This window comes from Haliaeetus leucocephalus, unplaced genomic scaffold (genome assembly GCF_000737465.1).
Source record: "Haliaeetus leucocephalus isolate CR32 unplaced genomic scaffold, Haliaeetus_leucocephalus-4.0 Scaffold195, whole genome shotgun sequence".
NCBI classification, from domain to species: domain Eukaryota; kingdom Metazoa; phylum Chordata; class Aves; order Accipitriformes; family Accipitridae; genus Haliaeetus; species Haliaeetus leucocephalus.
The window spans coordinates 4,865,532-4,880,817 of NW_010972631.1; the positions used below are offsets into that span (position 1 = coordinate 4,865,532).

The 15,286-nt window shown below is 36.0% G+C and overlaps 1 protein-coding gene across 1 annotated transcript in view; it reads right to left on the reverse strand.

Moving 5' to 3' along the window:
- Nucleotides 1-255: 255 nt before the first annotated feature.
- BCKDHB (branched chain keto acid dehydrogenase E1, beta polypeptide) overlaps nucleotides 256-15,286 on the reverse strand; it is a 128,289-nt gene continuing 113,258 nt past the window's right edge. The window contains exons 9-10 of the mRNA XM_010565751.1: nucleotides 5,050-5,202; nucleotides 256-591 (exon numbers count right to left, since the gene is read on the reverse strand). Coding sequence (XP_010564053.1) covers nucleotides 5,062-5,202 — 141 coding nt within the window. The 3' untranslated portion in view covers nucleotides 256-591; nucleotides 5,050-5,061. The remainder of the gene's footprint in view (nucleotides 592-5,049; nucleotides 5,203-15,286) is intronic.

The following is a 15,286-nucleotide window of genomic DNA, read 5'->3' on the forward strand; positions in this document are numbered from 1 at the left end:
ACAAAGCAAAAAAATCTCTCCTCCCTTCTCAAGAGAAATGGAGTTTTCATTTCGCTTGCAGAAGGAGAATCAGTATTTAGGACATTTTACATGAAGCCTCTGAAATAATAACGCTGGTTAAAGGAGGTGTCTGTCAGACCAGATGCACAAGCTGGTGTGGCTGTCTAACGTTTATTTTGTTGAAAATACAGTCACATTCAAATAACTTCTTTGGGTTTTCCCAAAACAATAACAAAACCAAGAGACAACATGTGCATAATATGTTTTATTGAATAAAATCCTGCTTCTAATATTTACACAGTGAAGTTTAGAGATGTAACCTAGTGAAGCATGGCGATGTGTAACATTCATACGACATCTGGAATATCTTTAAATACATCTGAAACTACTTATTATAGCAATCACCTGCCCATCACGGATTTCATAATTAAGGATGATTTGAACTTTCTGAAGAATAGCCAAGATGAATATTAAGGATAGCTGAGTTCAGAGAAAACAGTCTGCTATGTGAATTCCAAACGCAAAAGATTTGAGTAAAGTATCAAGAGTTTTGAAGGCAGCTTCTGTATTTCCCTGTCGTTCTTCTCATCTCTGCAGAAGAAGATGACAAAATAAGTTACTAATCTTAAGGCTGAAAGTAATATCCACAACTTAAACACACAGCACCCTCCACGGCAATCTTACTTTTTAAATTTATGTTGTCTTAACCTCAAGGTGTGTGAACCATAACAAAACACTTATTATGCATTAAAAACTATATTAAATTTTTAAACCTGCCAAGGTAGACACTCAGAAATTAGAAATGCTGCAACTGATATCCAGTGTAAAGACAACGCTAATTACCACCATTTACAGAAAAACTTTATGATGAAGTGTCTTCCATCCCACTCTAGCATGTTAAGCAAAGTGTTATGTTTTGTTCTTTTAAAGCTCTACTAGATATACTATCAATCTACTATTACAGTGAAGAGGAGTCTTGTAAAGAAACTATAGTCAATACCTTTCCCATTTATAGTTTTTTTAAAAGATACTTTCATTATTCCTGACCTTGCATGAATTCTCAGCAAGGTTTGAATGCAAGCATAGACTTGCAACAGCCACGCTAACAGACTAACTCGTAGCGCTAGTAGACTGTTATCTTATATTTGGACTACTCCCTGGTTGTGAACAAGACATGATTCACTGGCCATTTGCGTGATTTTTGCCATCCAGCAGGAAAACATTATAAACCAGGAATGTTGTGTCCTACTCAAGCCTCTGGAGGTTGTTTATTCTAGTGGGTTACAAACAGCGCATTAAAAAAGGCAGGCAGTCTAGCCTGCCACATTTGGGGTTCTGTGTTGAAAAGAACCTGGTTGTTAGTCTCAGGTTAAAAAGAAATGATCTTGCACAGTCTCTCATATTTTATTTACCAAACAGGGAGAGGAATTATATTTTTCCTGTGCCTCAAGTTAACCTGTGAGAAGCCCTGCCTAATAACCAGGAGTGCAAAGAACAGACATTCACTAACCAAAGTCCCTTCCTGTTTCCCAGCACAACTTACTGGTTGAGAAAGGGAAAGCATTGCTGTCATTTGCAAGTCCCTCCCAGCTGCACCACTGGTTCTCAGCAAACTGTATTGGATGTTGAAATACAACTTCAAATACATGCTTGGAAAGAAAAATAAATTTAAATCAACCCCCCATCATCCTCTAACATTGCCTAACCTTTAAGCACCAAGAATAAATTTTCCATAAAACAGTTCCATAATGAAGTTCAGTGTGATAACTTTGTATTTTCAGAGACTAAATTTGTAATAGTAATGGTGTGTCTACATACACACACACACACTCTCTCATGGAGGTAAAGTGTCAGCTGTCAGTGACAGCTTTAAAATTCAGAATTTGACAAGAAAACAGAACGTGCAAATGTGGTAGAAAAAGCTGCAAAAGGTAACAAAAAGGCACTTGGCTGTTTGCCATTTCTATGTGACATCCAACCCTCAATATATTTGTGTATCATAAGAGTATATTTTATAAAATCTGTGGCTATTTCCTTCTGTTTCTTCTTTTAGCCGCGCCCCCCCAAATGAACAGCCAGACACCATTCCATCTATCCAGGAAATGTATATCCATCCTAATCTCACTGCTCCTTTTCTCTTTATCTTTTTTCCAACTACAAAGAGTTATCTGGAACACAGCTGCCTACCTGGAAGCTATTGCTCTTATAGCTAACATAGCTATAAATTTTAATAACTAAGAAGCTGCTGAAAGATACGGATTTTGCTCTTGCCTGTCTCATCAGTGAGGTATACTGTATGCATTGTCAAACGCTGTCTTTGAGCAGGAAAACCATCTGTACTGTCAATCTTGAGATAAGCAGCTATGCATGTGTGAGACACTGTCAACACAGGTTGAGTAAAACCAAATGTACTTTAAGATAACAAGGCTAAGTTTAGAAATGATTGACTGTAGCATCCAGCTTGAGACCCTGAATTAGCCTCAGACACAAAGTTAATTCAGGTGCCTGAGAGGAATCTTTCTGGGTAAGAGGTACATTTGTATACACAGCCAAACATACTTCAGGGACGGTTTTGTTTGTTTGTTTTTTAAAGAAGATGCAGATTTATTCTTTAAGTGAGAAATAATTCCTTGTGTGAATAAGGACTGAAAGACTTTGTCACATGAATAACTTGAAGAAAAGCATACTGTGACTGGTAAAAATAAGTTTGGAGTTAGCGTCCCCATGCTTTAATATAGAACCCATTCTTGGGTCTGAAGAGGACTTTCGAATAGTGGTAGACCACAAAACAATATACAACTTGGTGTTACCCAGTAACAAGGGGAGGGAATCATACTGCTGCAGACTTCATGAAATGAAGTTGCAGGTAGCTTCTAACTCAAACTACAGAGATTTTAGACCATGTTAGAAAGAACAATCTGATAGTCCCCTGAAACATGCCTTAAAACAAGGCACATTAAGGTTCTCTCTTAGAAAAACCTCTGAGCAGCTCATTCTGTAACACTAGTAACTAGTCACACCAACCAAAAGACATCGTGTTACAGGCTCCACCATTCAGATCTTTTCTTAGACAAACCAGAAGGCAGAGTTTTCTGTGTCTTTACCTTTTTTTCCACACAGCCCCTAATAAACCTGCTCCTTGATATCCTAAATCCATGTTTTCAGCTGGCCAATAACCTCTTCTGATATTTATGTGTGGTGCAGTCCACAGGAGAAATGTAAACACAAATGCAGATGACTTGTCCACATTTTAGTTCATAATACCTTCACAGAACGGTTTAGTGTGAATTTCCAGTGTGGAAATTGGATTGTGTACAAATTCAATGCAATCTCAGAACCTACTTTTTTCTCCTCATACCTCCCTCACTCTACCATCCTATAGAGGAATGGGGGTTAAACTAAGTCTCTGAACCACTCAAATATCCTCGGTTTGTCTCCCTTTCCTTACACAGAGGTAAAAATATTTGGTCCTTTGGTTTCCTTTGGAAAGGAACAGAGTAGAGGTTACCTAGCATGGCCCTGTAACTCGCCTCAAAGAGCAGATACAACCCATGCTCTTCAGGAAAGCTTCACTGACCTTATTACAGAGACGCCAAACAAAAAAGAAAGTAAGTCTTTAATAAGTTTACTTCAACTCAGATAAAAGGCAAGGATGGGTGTCATGAAAGAGAGAGCATTTACCACATACTCTACAAAAAATGATCACAACATTCTTTAGTTTTAATCCTAAGGAAATGCTCTGGTGTGTCAATAACAAGTGATTTCAGAGAAATATTGTAAGTGGAACTACACTATTTTTTGGAGACACTGCCTCACTGGTAGCGTTCCCATTTCACACGCAGGCACTCCACCATCAGCTATGGAAGGAAACAGAGTGAAATGCAAAAAGTTGTCCTGAAAGTAAGTATGCAAATAAATGAGATTAACGTTACAATATTGACAACCTGCTATCCCTGGCCCTAAATTTAATTCACAGCTTAAGGTACAGGTAAAATGGACACGAGAGGGCGCCCGTAATATAGGGGCCACCTTGGCCCTCCCCTCCACAGCTAAAAATCCCCTGCCTACCTATTACAGGATCTCCTTATTCCAAAGGAAAACAGGCCTGTTGATTTCTTCTTTTCCTTTTAGTTCAGATGTACAAGACCCATCAAGACTTATTGTCAAAAACTAGGGTACTTGATTCACTTAGTTAAAGGGAAGCAGAGAATACCAGGCGTTGACACATTTCCTAACTATTAAACTTCAGTCATTAAGCAACAGAAGTTCTCCCGCAGCAACGCACAATACTAAGTCCTGGTTGGCCGCTGCACAGTCTAATGCTACTTAGTATTCTATTACAATGAAACAAAGACAAAAGATGTTACAGACTGTGATTAATAGACATGTAATAGAAATATATATTACTTCACAGGCCTGGTGCCTGAAGGGCTCTGCAAACAGAAATCTTCAAGCATGACCAAATTACATAAAAGATTATAAATAAAAATTATTTTTAGAATAAATATTAAATATAAGCCTTGTATTTGAACAGAACTGTAAGATACTACAGATACTCCATGTATTTTCAATGCTCTGCGTATGTTTGCTATGCAGTGCCTATATTTGGTGTAAATTGGGCCTTATTAGTACCTCACAGGTTTACACACCACCCTGAAGAGTAAAAAATTATCAGATTTTACGCTATGGTTTGCCTATGAAATAATTGTAAGCCTTCTAATATAGGTGAAAATATATTCTGTGCATTAATATTCCTTTCACCTTTCACTTTACATTCTTTTCACTTCTCAGGATACAAGACATTTAATTTACAGATTCATTAAGCAAGGTAATTAATTTTAAAGATTAAGCAAGGTAATTAATTTTAAACACTGACTTCAATGGCACTACTTAAAAATATTCAGATGACTTTAAGACCAAAGGCCCAAAGCCACAAGAGGCAATTCTTGTTATAAATAAATAAATGAGTAGCACTTTAGCCCCAAACCTTGCAATCACTCCGTCAGAATCCTTACAGGCAAACTGTCCATATAAGACGTTATTTCTCACCTGTACTACTGCTCAGTAATTAATCATTTTTCGAAGAGCATCATAGCATTTCCATTTGTCTGGGATGTAGAAAGGCTCAAAGATGTGAGGGAAAGGAGTGTCATAGCCACATACTCTTGAAATAGGAGCTTCTAAATTCAAAAAGCATTCCTCCTATTAACAGAAATACAGAATAAATGTTAGTGAGGCCATTATTTTCAGGAGTCTTGCATCACAAATTGAGGTCGAATGAACTTTGCCAGACTGACTGTCCTGGAAACTCAAACCTTCTATTTATATCACAGCATAAGCAGTCCAGACCAGAACAGTGCTTTCTTTTGCTCAAAGGTCCATATTAAAATAACAACCTGTGTTAATGTTATTTTCATTTTCTACATGTGTGCTGCATTAAATCATAGGCAGGTTATATTTAGTACATCTCCTATACATCCAGAGAAGTGCTGCCAAGAAACAAGTATTTTAGGAACAAAGGAGTAAGAGTTTCTTTCCTGTGCCACTTATATAGAAAAATTACATAATCTAAGAGTGTGTATTATTTGCTGGATACATGAACATCATATTCAAACTTCTTTGAACCCTTAGATGATATAAGACTCTGTCTGAGAAGCATTAAGCAGCTATGGAAATTACGAATTTGAACTCAAGTGGATTTGCATATCTCTAACCCTTGAATCAAATCCATGCACTACACAAAACCCCACAACTTGTGTTCTATTTGGAGATCGGATTTGGCAACGACTGTGAGAGTTTCATTAGTCAACCTAGTAGGGTGCAAAATATTACAAATACACCATATTAATTTGGAAGTAACCTGTGGAAGTATGTGTAACGTTACCAGCTTTAATAACCAAATAAATAGTGGGCTTTCAATCTTCCCACTCTCAGGTACCAGAGTGATGGCACGGACCATGAGAATCTACAAGAAGCAGATGCAGAAATAACTTCGCCAGATCAAACTGACGCTGATGCTAATTATCAGTTCCCTTTCTCCCCAGATCTTTGGCATATGTATTTGCTTTCCAGAGCAGACAAATGAAGAGACAAAACCTGTCTCCTCCTGGCCTCTCCTTTATGGACTGCAGCAACTGAGACATCCTGGCCAACTTCCCCTGTACTCGGCTCAGCAAAACGGAAGGTGAAGGATTATCTACCCGTCCTTTTTCACCAGGCCCACAAAGAAAACAGTCAAAGAGCTATGCTCTTCTGCAGCAAAGTGCTAAGTATTTTCTCAGACTGATGAACTGTTTTGAATGCATGTTGCCTTGCAGTCCACGGCAGCCTAACTCTAATTTACTGTGCTTTCTATACATCACAGTATTTGGCAGCATAGAAGGTACTCATAACATACTGAGATTATTACAACCTTTTGCTCCAGCTAGCACTTCGGTGCATTGTGTAGTGGCAGATTTCTGAAAGACAGATGGACGTAAAAAGTCCAAGAGGTTGTGTGATCGCACACAGCGTCATGACATTTAACAGTGAACTAAGTCACCTAGAAAACTTCAGAGTCCAAATAGGTCTGAGGCAATAATATATGCAAACAATATAAAGAATTTTTGAGCTCCGCTTTCAGGCACTCCTTTGCTTTTCTTTGTAAAGATTCGCATTAGTACAAAATGCTGGGAAGTAGTGTGTATTAAATCCTTTACCCGTCCATGAGGTAGATCATGATGTCCTACCCCAACCTGCTGGCAAAGATATTTTTGATACTTAACAGTCCTTGGTTCCCATGTTGTGACTGCCCAATAGGACAAAGCAATAGCTTTCGGACCATCCCCAAACTGACTGCCCAGACCACCTGTGAAATTGCATTACACCAAAACGTACAAGTATATTCTAGACCCACAGCCTTCCAGTCCTGCATTGCTGTTTCAGAGTACCTGACACAGGACCGCTACCTAGGAGAGACCTTTGGTTTACATCATAACCAGCTCTGTGATAACAGCTCATCCCACACGAACCTTGGAGAGAAAGTTCATTAGTTTCACTGAAAATATTTACTGCCATATTCCCCATACACTGGGCATCCACGCAGAGAGCAGCACTGCACCTTCAGCAGCCCAAGCAGCAGCCAGGGATTTTTAACTAAGTTATTGCACTGTATAAGTAAAATACTTCAGAGGCAGAAAAAACCAGACCCAAGCCACCAGCCAAATCCATGAGGGAAAGTCTCTGCTTACCCATTATCTGACTGAAATCAACACAGTTTCACAAAGATTCACACACAAATGGCTCTGACTGTAATAGTGCCATGCACAGAATTTCACACTGTAATAGTTTAGCATGGAAAAAGTAATTTTCCTAGCAAACTGATAAAATTTGTATAACAATACACTGAATAAGCTGCTTACAGTTTTTAGAGTACCATCACAGAATGGGTTGGGTTGGAAGGGGCCACCAAAGATCACCTAGTCCAACCCCCGATTGTTAAGATCATCTTCGGATGTATTTTTTACCTTACCGGCCATACCTAAAGTCATGGGTAAATCCTATAGACATGTATATGTTATTATGCAGAGGATAGTTACGTTATTGATGCATACATTTTACAGATGCAGGATTAGGTCAGTTGATGTGTTGGTTATGGAACTTACTGGAGTAAGTCAATGACCACAGTAACAACAGAAATGCTGCAGACCTAGCAAAATGAAGATGATTCAGTTGACATTATTTAATTGGCAGATTTACTGACAATATTTGCAAGAATATTGATAAAAGCAAATTGTAAAGAATAAAAGCTTTTAAGATTTTTTTTTAATATAGTGGAAATAAAATCATAATCCAGAAGGTGGAGTATAAAATTATCATCAGAGTAAGTTATTTGAAAGCAATCAAGAAAATGTACTTTTACTTCACAATGTAGAAGTATTGGAAAGAGACAAGAGCCTTGATCTTGCTAAGAGTGTGGCAAACACTTGACCTTAGCATCACAGTTCTCATTCAAAATGTAATAAAGCTAATGTTTTTATGACTTGCACCATGCTCATAGTAAGATGGCTAGATTTACTCATAGATTCACACTGATAGTCCTGCCATATGCTAAGTATTTGGTCCACAAAAACCAAAAAATCACAAATCCACACATTTTACACATAAGCAGTCATAGAAAACAAGCTTAAGAAAATATCTTAATAAGGTGATTTAGAGGGAAATCATGTCCTTTTTTTTTTTTTTATATATATAACAATGTAAGGTGGTTTGATAGAAGATACTATCACTTTAGCAGCTGTGCTTCGGGTACATCTAAATATGCAGCAAGTCTTTTTTAGGACTGAGGTCTTTGCTTATAATGATCTATAATCAGGTTTGGAGCCAGTTTTGTTTAAAACACAACTAATAAAATTTATCAGTTCATGGCGTTTTAACTTATCTCTGGAATAAGTTCTAATTTATGGGATGATATATTCAGTTGTGCCCTTTAAATCCAAATCAAACCAAACTTTCGAAGTTACAGAATACGAAACTGCCTGCTTGATGGCATTAACTGTAATCTGACCAAATGAGATTACATTCTTCAGTAGATGGCATTAAATTTTGAAAAATCATAGTGTTTGCAAGATTTATATCCTAATATAAAAAAATTAATATAGTCTATAGACATATTTCTAACTGATCTTCCCTTTTGAGCTTGAAGAGCACTTAAGTGATCAGCCCATCAAATAGCCTGCCTTACACGAATTCTTGTTTGCACTTGCTGCTAAAAGTTAGACTGTAGGAAAAACATGAGTCCACCTCATCCTGAATATGATACTTCCACATCTGCTGTACATATTGCTGTGCCAAACTACTTGCACCTGCGCAGCCACGTTGTAGAGAAACATGAGTGAGAATATTAAATACTCAACATCCAGCTCTTCTTAAGACTAATTAGCAGACATCCATTGTACAAGCCTATCAGAACAAGTCTACCACAGTATTTAAAAGAGTGATAGAAGGTCAAAATTTTAAATTAAGTGGATTTACTCCATACTACTTGGGCATATAAGGGCTGGTACTGGCCCAAAGTGCTCTTGCACAATAGGGGAATGGAAGCTTACAGCCTTCGGTAACTCCCTGCCTATTTCAGAGACGCTGTTTAAACAATTTGACATCTTTCAAGGAAAGACCTCAGGAAAAAAACTTAAAAATTAAATGGTTTGGGAAGGAAAATAGTAGGCGTGGGATTTCTGATTCAGTGTAAAATGTTTTAAATTCAGTTTTGAAAATCAGTATGAAAAAAATCATACTTATTTAGTACAATATCCACTAACTTCCAAAATTCAACTGAAGTAAAAAATTACTGGCTTATTAGAAAAAAAATGCTTGTAAGGGAGCAGATATAGTTATTAGCCTAATATCCAAATTGTCTTAATTTAAAAAAAATTCAGACAAAACATTAAAGTTGTCGTTCTTCCTAACTGCAGATGTCAAATTCTGGCCTCAGATATTCAATATGACCTTTACCAATTACCTTAATTTGCCTGAATTCCACTCAAAGATTCCTGGAAAACACATTATTATATTCTATAAAGGCATTTCAATTGGTCACATTATTTCACCTCAACATTTGATGCTTAATACACATTTAGGAAGACTTCTCAAAAAAATTTAAGAGCACAGGTCCCACTAAAAATCTGTTCTTGAAATTCATAGCAATCAGCCAAATGTATCACACGCACCATTTCAAAACAATCTTATGCCTTGATTTTTAGAATAGATGCTAAAACCAAGGACTTGCTAGATGTTGCATGATCATATTTGAAATGCATCCTCTAGTACTGGGTACATGCCCTCTATCTCCCCGGATTATAATATTCTAGTATGCTAATATGGAAAACTTCATCCAAGTTTATTTTAGCTTTATTTAAGTGTACGTTTTACTCTTATCAAAGATTCAGGTACCCATTCCTAAATCAGTGTTCTGAGTGCAAAACTCTTAAAAACCATGTACAACTGAGAATTGCAGGCATTTATAGACATATGCAATTATACAAAAAGGATAAAGTAAGAAAACAAAAACCCATCATTGGGCATTACTGAAAGAAAACATTACTCATCCTTCTGCAACGTATAGAAAAATAAAGCAATCTGGTCCGCACTTTAGGGGAAGTGCTTGTAGGCATCTGGCCAAGAAGAAAATAGTTGAAGAGCTTATTGCTCCAGAACATCCTTCCTCTGAAGGGAATTTCTATCAACCTACATATTCATCGTAAACAAACCTCCATATGCAAACACTTTGGTAAGTACCAGTAAATGACACTATTTAATGTGCAGCTAGCAAGACAGACAATTCCAAACTGATACTTTTCCCCTTAATTATCCTATTTTGGTCTTATTCTCTTTACTTTCATATCTTTTGGATCTATTTCATTTCCCCCCTCTGACTGACATGGATTAAAATCAGTAAAAAGGAAATATTTTTTTATATTTTTAAATTCTACTACTCTGTAGAATACTCCCTAAGGTGAGAAAACTTTCCTTTAAAAATGAATAATTTCTGCTGCAACATTTTATGTCCCAGGGGTCTCTCCCATGCTATTCTTATTTTGCAACACTATAGGTACTCAAAAAAATTAAGAGCTACGAGAATATCACATGACTACGGAGTTGCTGTATGAGAACACTGATTTTACAACTCCTTTTTTCAGTACAGAAATTTACTTTCTGTAGGATGACAAAAAAAAAAGTCGATTTTAAAGACTAATATGAACAGGCAGAGCTTGATAGAAATTTTAATATTTCTTTTGGTATTATAGCTATCATAATAAAAAGATGGCTAAACATCAGGTTAAGGTCCATTACACAAGGTGAACTGCAGGAACGTTTTTCATGCAAGACTACTTATTTTTCTGCTGACAATAACTACAAAATTTAGACCCAGGAACTCAGTGACTAGGTGCAAAGGTTTAATTCAGTTGTGGTTTCTGTCAGTTAGAACTCTGAATTTTGCCATCTCATCTATAGATTATAAAATTTAAAAAACCCACACACATATTTGAAGGACTTTTCAGAAAGAAAACTCTTACCACATTAGAGTTTCACTTTCTGGTCTGATATTTTTATTCTGATTTATTTATGCTGTTGTCATAAATTAAAGTGTGAGGCTCAAACAGTTAAGAAAACTTATTCCATATCACTTTATAGATGACTGTTGCATTTATATTATCTAATACTTCCTCAGATGGCTTTTCAACTGTAAATTACACATTATTATAAGAATGAGATGAATCCTACTATAGTTTAGTAATGAGCATGATCATCTCATTGACAACAAAACCTATTTTTTACGTCAAAGCTTAGATACAGATTTTCACAAGAAGCTTTCCAAAGAGGTAGTCGATCAAACCCTACTTTATAAAAGGGGATTTCACGCAATAAAGCTGACACTAAATATAGATTAAAGGTATTTTTCTTTGGTTTCTGCTTAAAAAAAATGTCCAATTTGAACAGTTTACTTTCAATAACAGAAAAGTCAAGCATCTGCAGTTTTCTTATGTCTCACAATTGTAGCACAGTACTCTCCTTGACAGCTGTAAGGACCAAATGCTACAAGTTTTAAACAGAATTTTCTCTGATAACACATATATACTACGTTCTTATGAATAGTCGCTTCTATGAGCTACATATGTACTATACACCCACAAGATATTTTCAAGTTGAGATATATATATCTGTCTCTTTAGAAGGAGCATTTTTTTCCAACAGCTTAGCCATCTTCGTCTTAAAATACTTTTACAAAACTTTTCCTGATAGTTACAATAGTGATACAATTTTTCCTCAGAGAGCTCTGCAGTTATATGTTGTAAAGGTTTAACTTCTATCAGAGTCTTCCCCTTTTTCAGATCACTTTAAAAAAATCCTTTTATAACTTAGCACAGCTTGCAATGATACATTTTATGTTACCAATTTTTTGAATTTACATAATTAATGTCTTGTCAAATACAGAGAAATAATTCATTGCTAAAATTATTTATCTTATGATTGCCAAGCAGATAATATTTTTATTTACAAAATACATCAGCAATTAAAAAATAAAGAAGCACTTAGGGGAAAAAAAGTCTGTTCTCTGTAATTCATTGGCTTGTTACCATTAAAAAGCAATTAATGGTAAATATTGGCTTTATAGTACTGAATCACATCAAACAATTTATATATGAAGTCAAATTTACTATACAAAAGATGAAGTATTGTAACATAAAATCAAGAAAAGTCTTTCCAAATAATTCACATCCCTCTTAAATCCATCATGCTAAAATAAGAATTTATTTCAGCTATTTTCAATCACAAGCATTGAATGTATTAGCAGTGAATATATTTCTGACCACAGCACTTTTAGAATACAGACAAATACAACATAATGCAACATTTTAAGAGTAATTCTTAATCCTGTTTTAATACTTAAATACTTCATTACTTAAACCTTTTTTAAATTACCTATGAGATGCTGCATTATGATACTCGTCGCAATTTAAAAAAGCTTGATATATGAATTCTCTGTATGAGTATCTTTACTAGAAAAGAAAGGGAGTGCATGTGTACTTGAAATGTTGTCTTCATCGAAAGAAACACATAGGACTGGGTGGGGAGGATGGTGAGAGGTTAATATAAATTCCTTCTATACAACACACACACACTTTTTGAAAATGTGTTTCTACTATATACCATATACTTTAAAGGTTTCCCAATAAATGTTCAAGGAATTTGAACAAAAAGATGTTTAAATATTGCAAGCAACGTAAAATGAAAATAATACAAGTGGAAGTAACCCAGACTTGTAAGAATACAAGCATTCCTATGTACTAAATAAAGTATTTCTGAAACTGCTTTCTTCAGGCAGGATAGAATTTTTGGTGCTATGGCTTTAACTGCAATCCTATAAGATGATGTTAGGTCATTACAGCAGCTATGGGGTAGCTACACACCAGCAGCTGTCTTGCAAGCCAATGCTGTTAATACAGGCTTTTTCTGTCACATAGAAGTAAAGAATCCACAAGTTGACTGAAATATTAAATGCACTTTTTTCTGAAAAATCAGTATCTAGAGCATCCCATATGTTATTTTTCTGTAATCCTGCATACTCAGTTGACTTTCAGTGCAGATATGTATTTGCGTGTTTTGCTCCTGGCACATCATCAGCTGATGAAACTAATGACAATGAAAATATGTTTTAATTCAAGTCACTGAAAAATGTTTATGTTGCATATTTTTCCAGACCAATTGCAATTTCTTTATATTAAAAAATAACCAATTTACCCTGTGAAGCTCACTACTTCCATTTCACAGAAAGGAATGCGCATAATTAGACAAGTAAAACACATGAGGATAATGTTGTCGTCGTTGTCACTTGTACCTCTGGAGTTGTAAACACTCCGAAAGAGGATTTGACCAGCAGTTCAGGACAGACACCTCGTTATGAGCTGAATTTCGTTTTTAAAATCCACATGCATTGTTTTGGGGGAGTCATACCTTTTGTCCTTCACTTATGCTGCACTGAACTGCTTACAGGCAGAATAACGTTACTGCTTATGAAATATTCACGGTGAATGTAAAAGGTTCTGCAGTTTCCAAGAGGGAGAACTGAAACTAACTTCTCCAGCTTCAATGTTTTGCAGCTGACAGGAGACACCAAGTGACATGTTTATCTATCTTAGATTTTACAGAGGGTCTCATCACTATTCATTTATATAACATAACCCCGTTATACATTGAAGACTTTTATATGGACTCAAGAGTATTTTATTTCTTACTTATTTTACATTTCTTTTGAACTTCACTAGTTGCATTGCTTAAGACAACACCAGCTATCTTAGCAATGGCTGCCTGATGCAGTTAAGTTCTCATTCACACAAGGATTTGAAGACTGTCTTCAAATTTCATTGTGGCTAGCTTCACAAATGAACAGAAAAATCTTTAATAACCCAATGCAAGATGGATATTGTTTCTTAAATTTTTATCAAGTTTACAACACAACCACTCCAACAAACATTCACAGCAACAGCATTAACTTGAAGCTGTTGGGATTAGAGCCTTCATCAGTAGCTTAGTTGCCTTGCTGGTAGAACTGCACAAAAAAATCAGCCCCGCATTCCCAAGGTATTTATAAAAACAAAAAAACCCCCCACAAACCAAACTGCTTATCCTTCCCACAAGAGGAGGCAAACAAATAAAAAGTAATTTTCACTTCTTCCCATCCCATCCTATGTTTTATGCAAAAGGCTAAGCCCTTCCATGAAACTTTTACACATTTTAAATCCAACCTGGTGGAGTCTAGGACCAGAACTGAAATAATATTCAATTCAGAATGACACACTGACAGAAATCAAGTTTTTCCCAGTAAATGTATAATTTGTATTGTTTAGGGCATGAGGTCCAGCAGCCAGCGTGATTCTTCTCCACAAGATAAATGGCACAAGACAGATACGCTCGAGAGGATGCAACAGGACTTCCAGGTTGCTAGAATACACTACTGCCTTAAATGAACCCTAACAACGCTCTTTGGCAAGTAGGATTTTTTGATATTTAATGGTAATCCACTTGATGATCCCTTCCCATCTTTTTACTACAAGTGCTAGAAACACTATTTTTTCCTAGGCAATTATTGCAACACCATAACTGAAACAATCTAAGGTGTTTCCTACAAATGACATATGCTATACAGTATATACCCAAAATACAACAAAATTCTTCAAATTCAAGTTATTTATTCTGTAAAGTAGCAAACAACCTTACAGCACATTCACTACAAATTATGTTATTCTATAGGATATTCCAAGTTTACTTTCCTGAAGTGGCAATTACGAATATTTGCATCGGGACCCACACGTTTTCTAAAAGCATGCCCTAAGCCCCACAGACAGTTAGAATGACTTCCCAGACCCATGAATATCTGAAGATACTTGCTTTATGTAGTTACTTGGCATTACGAACTCATCTGTTCAGTCAATGATCCTGCCAGCTGTTACATATATGTTAACACAGGTGAATAATCCAAGTGAAATCAATGGAGCGAAAGTGCCTGTGTAAAATTATTCATATGTGAAAACGTTTGTGGATTACAAGTCATTTTTCCACATGAATGAGCAATATATTAAACAGTTGTTAAGCTTCTAAAGTGAGGATCATCCTCCTAATTACAACCCACACCTTTTAATCACAACACTAGAAATATCCTACCAATATAATCAGATTTTATACTTTTAGATCATCCTCTACCACCTACCATCCTAATTACTTATTTAATTATTTTGCAAAAACATCC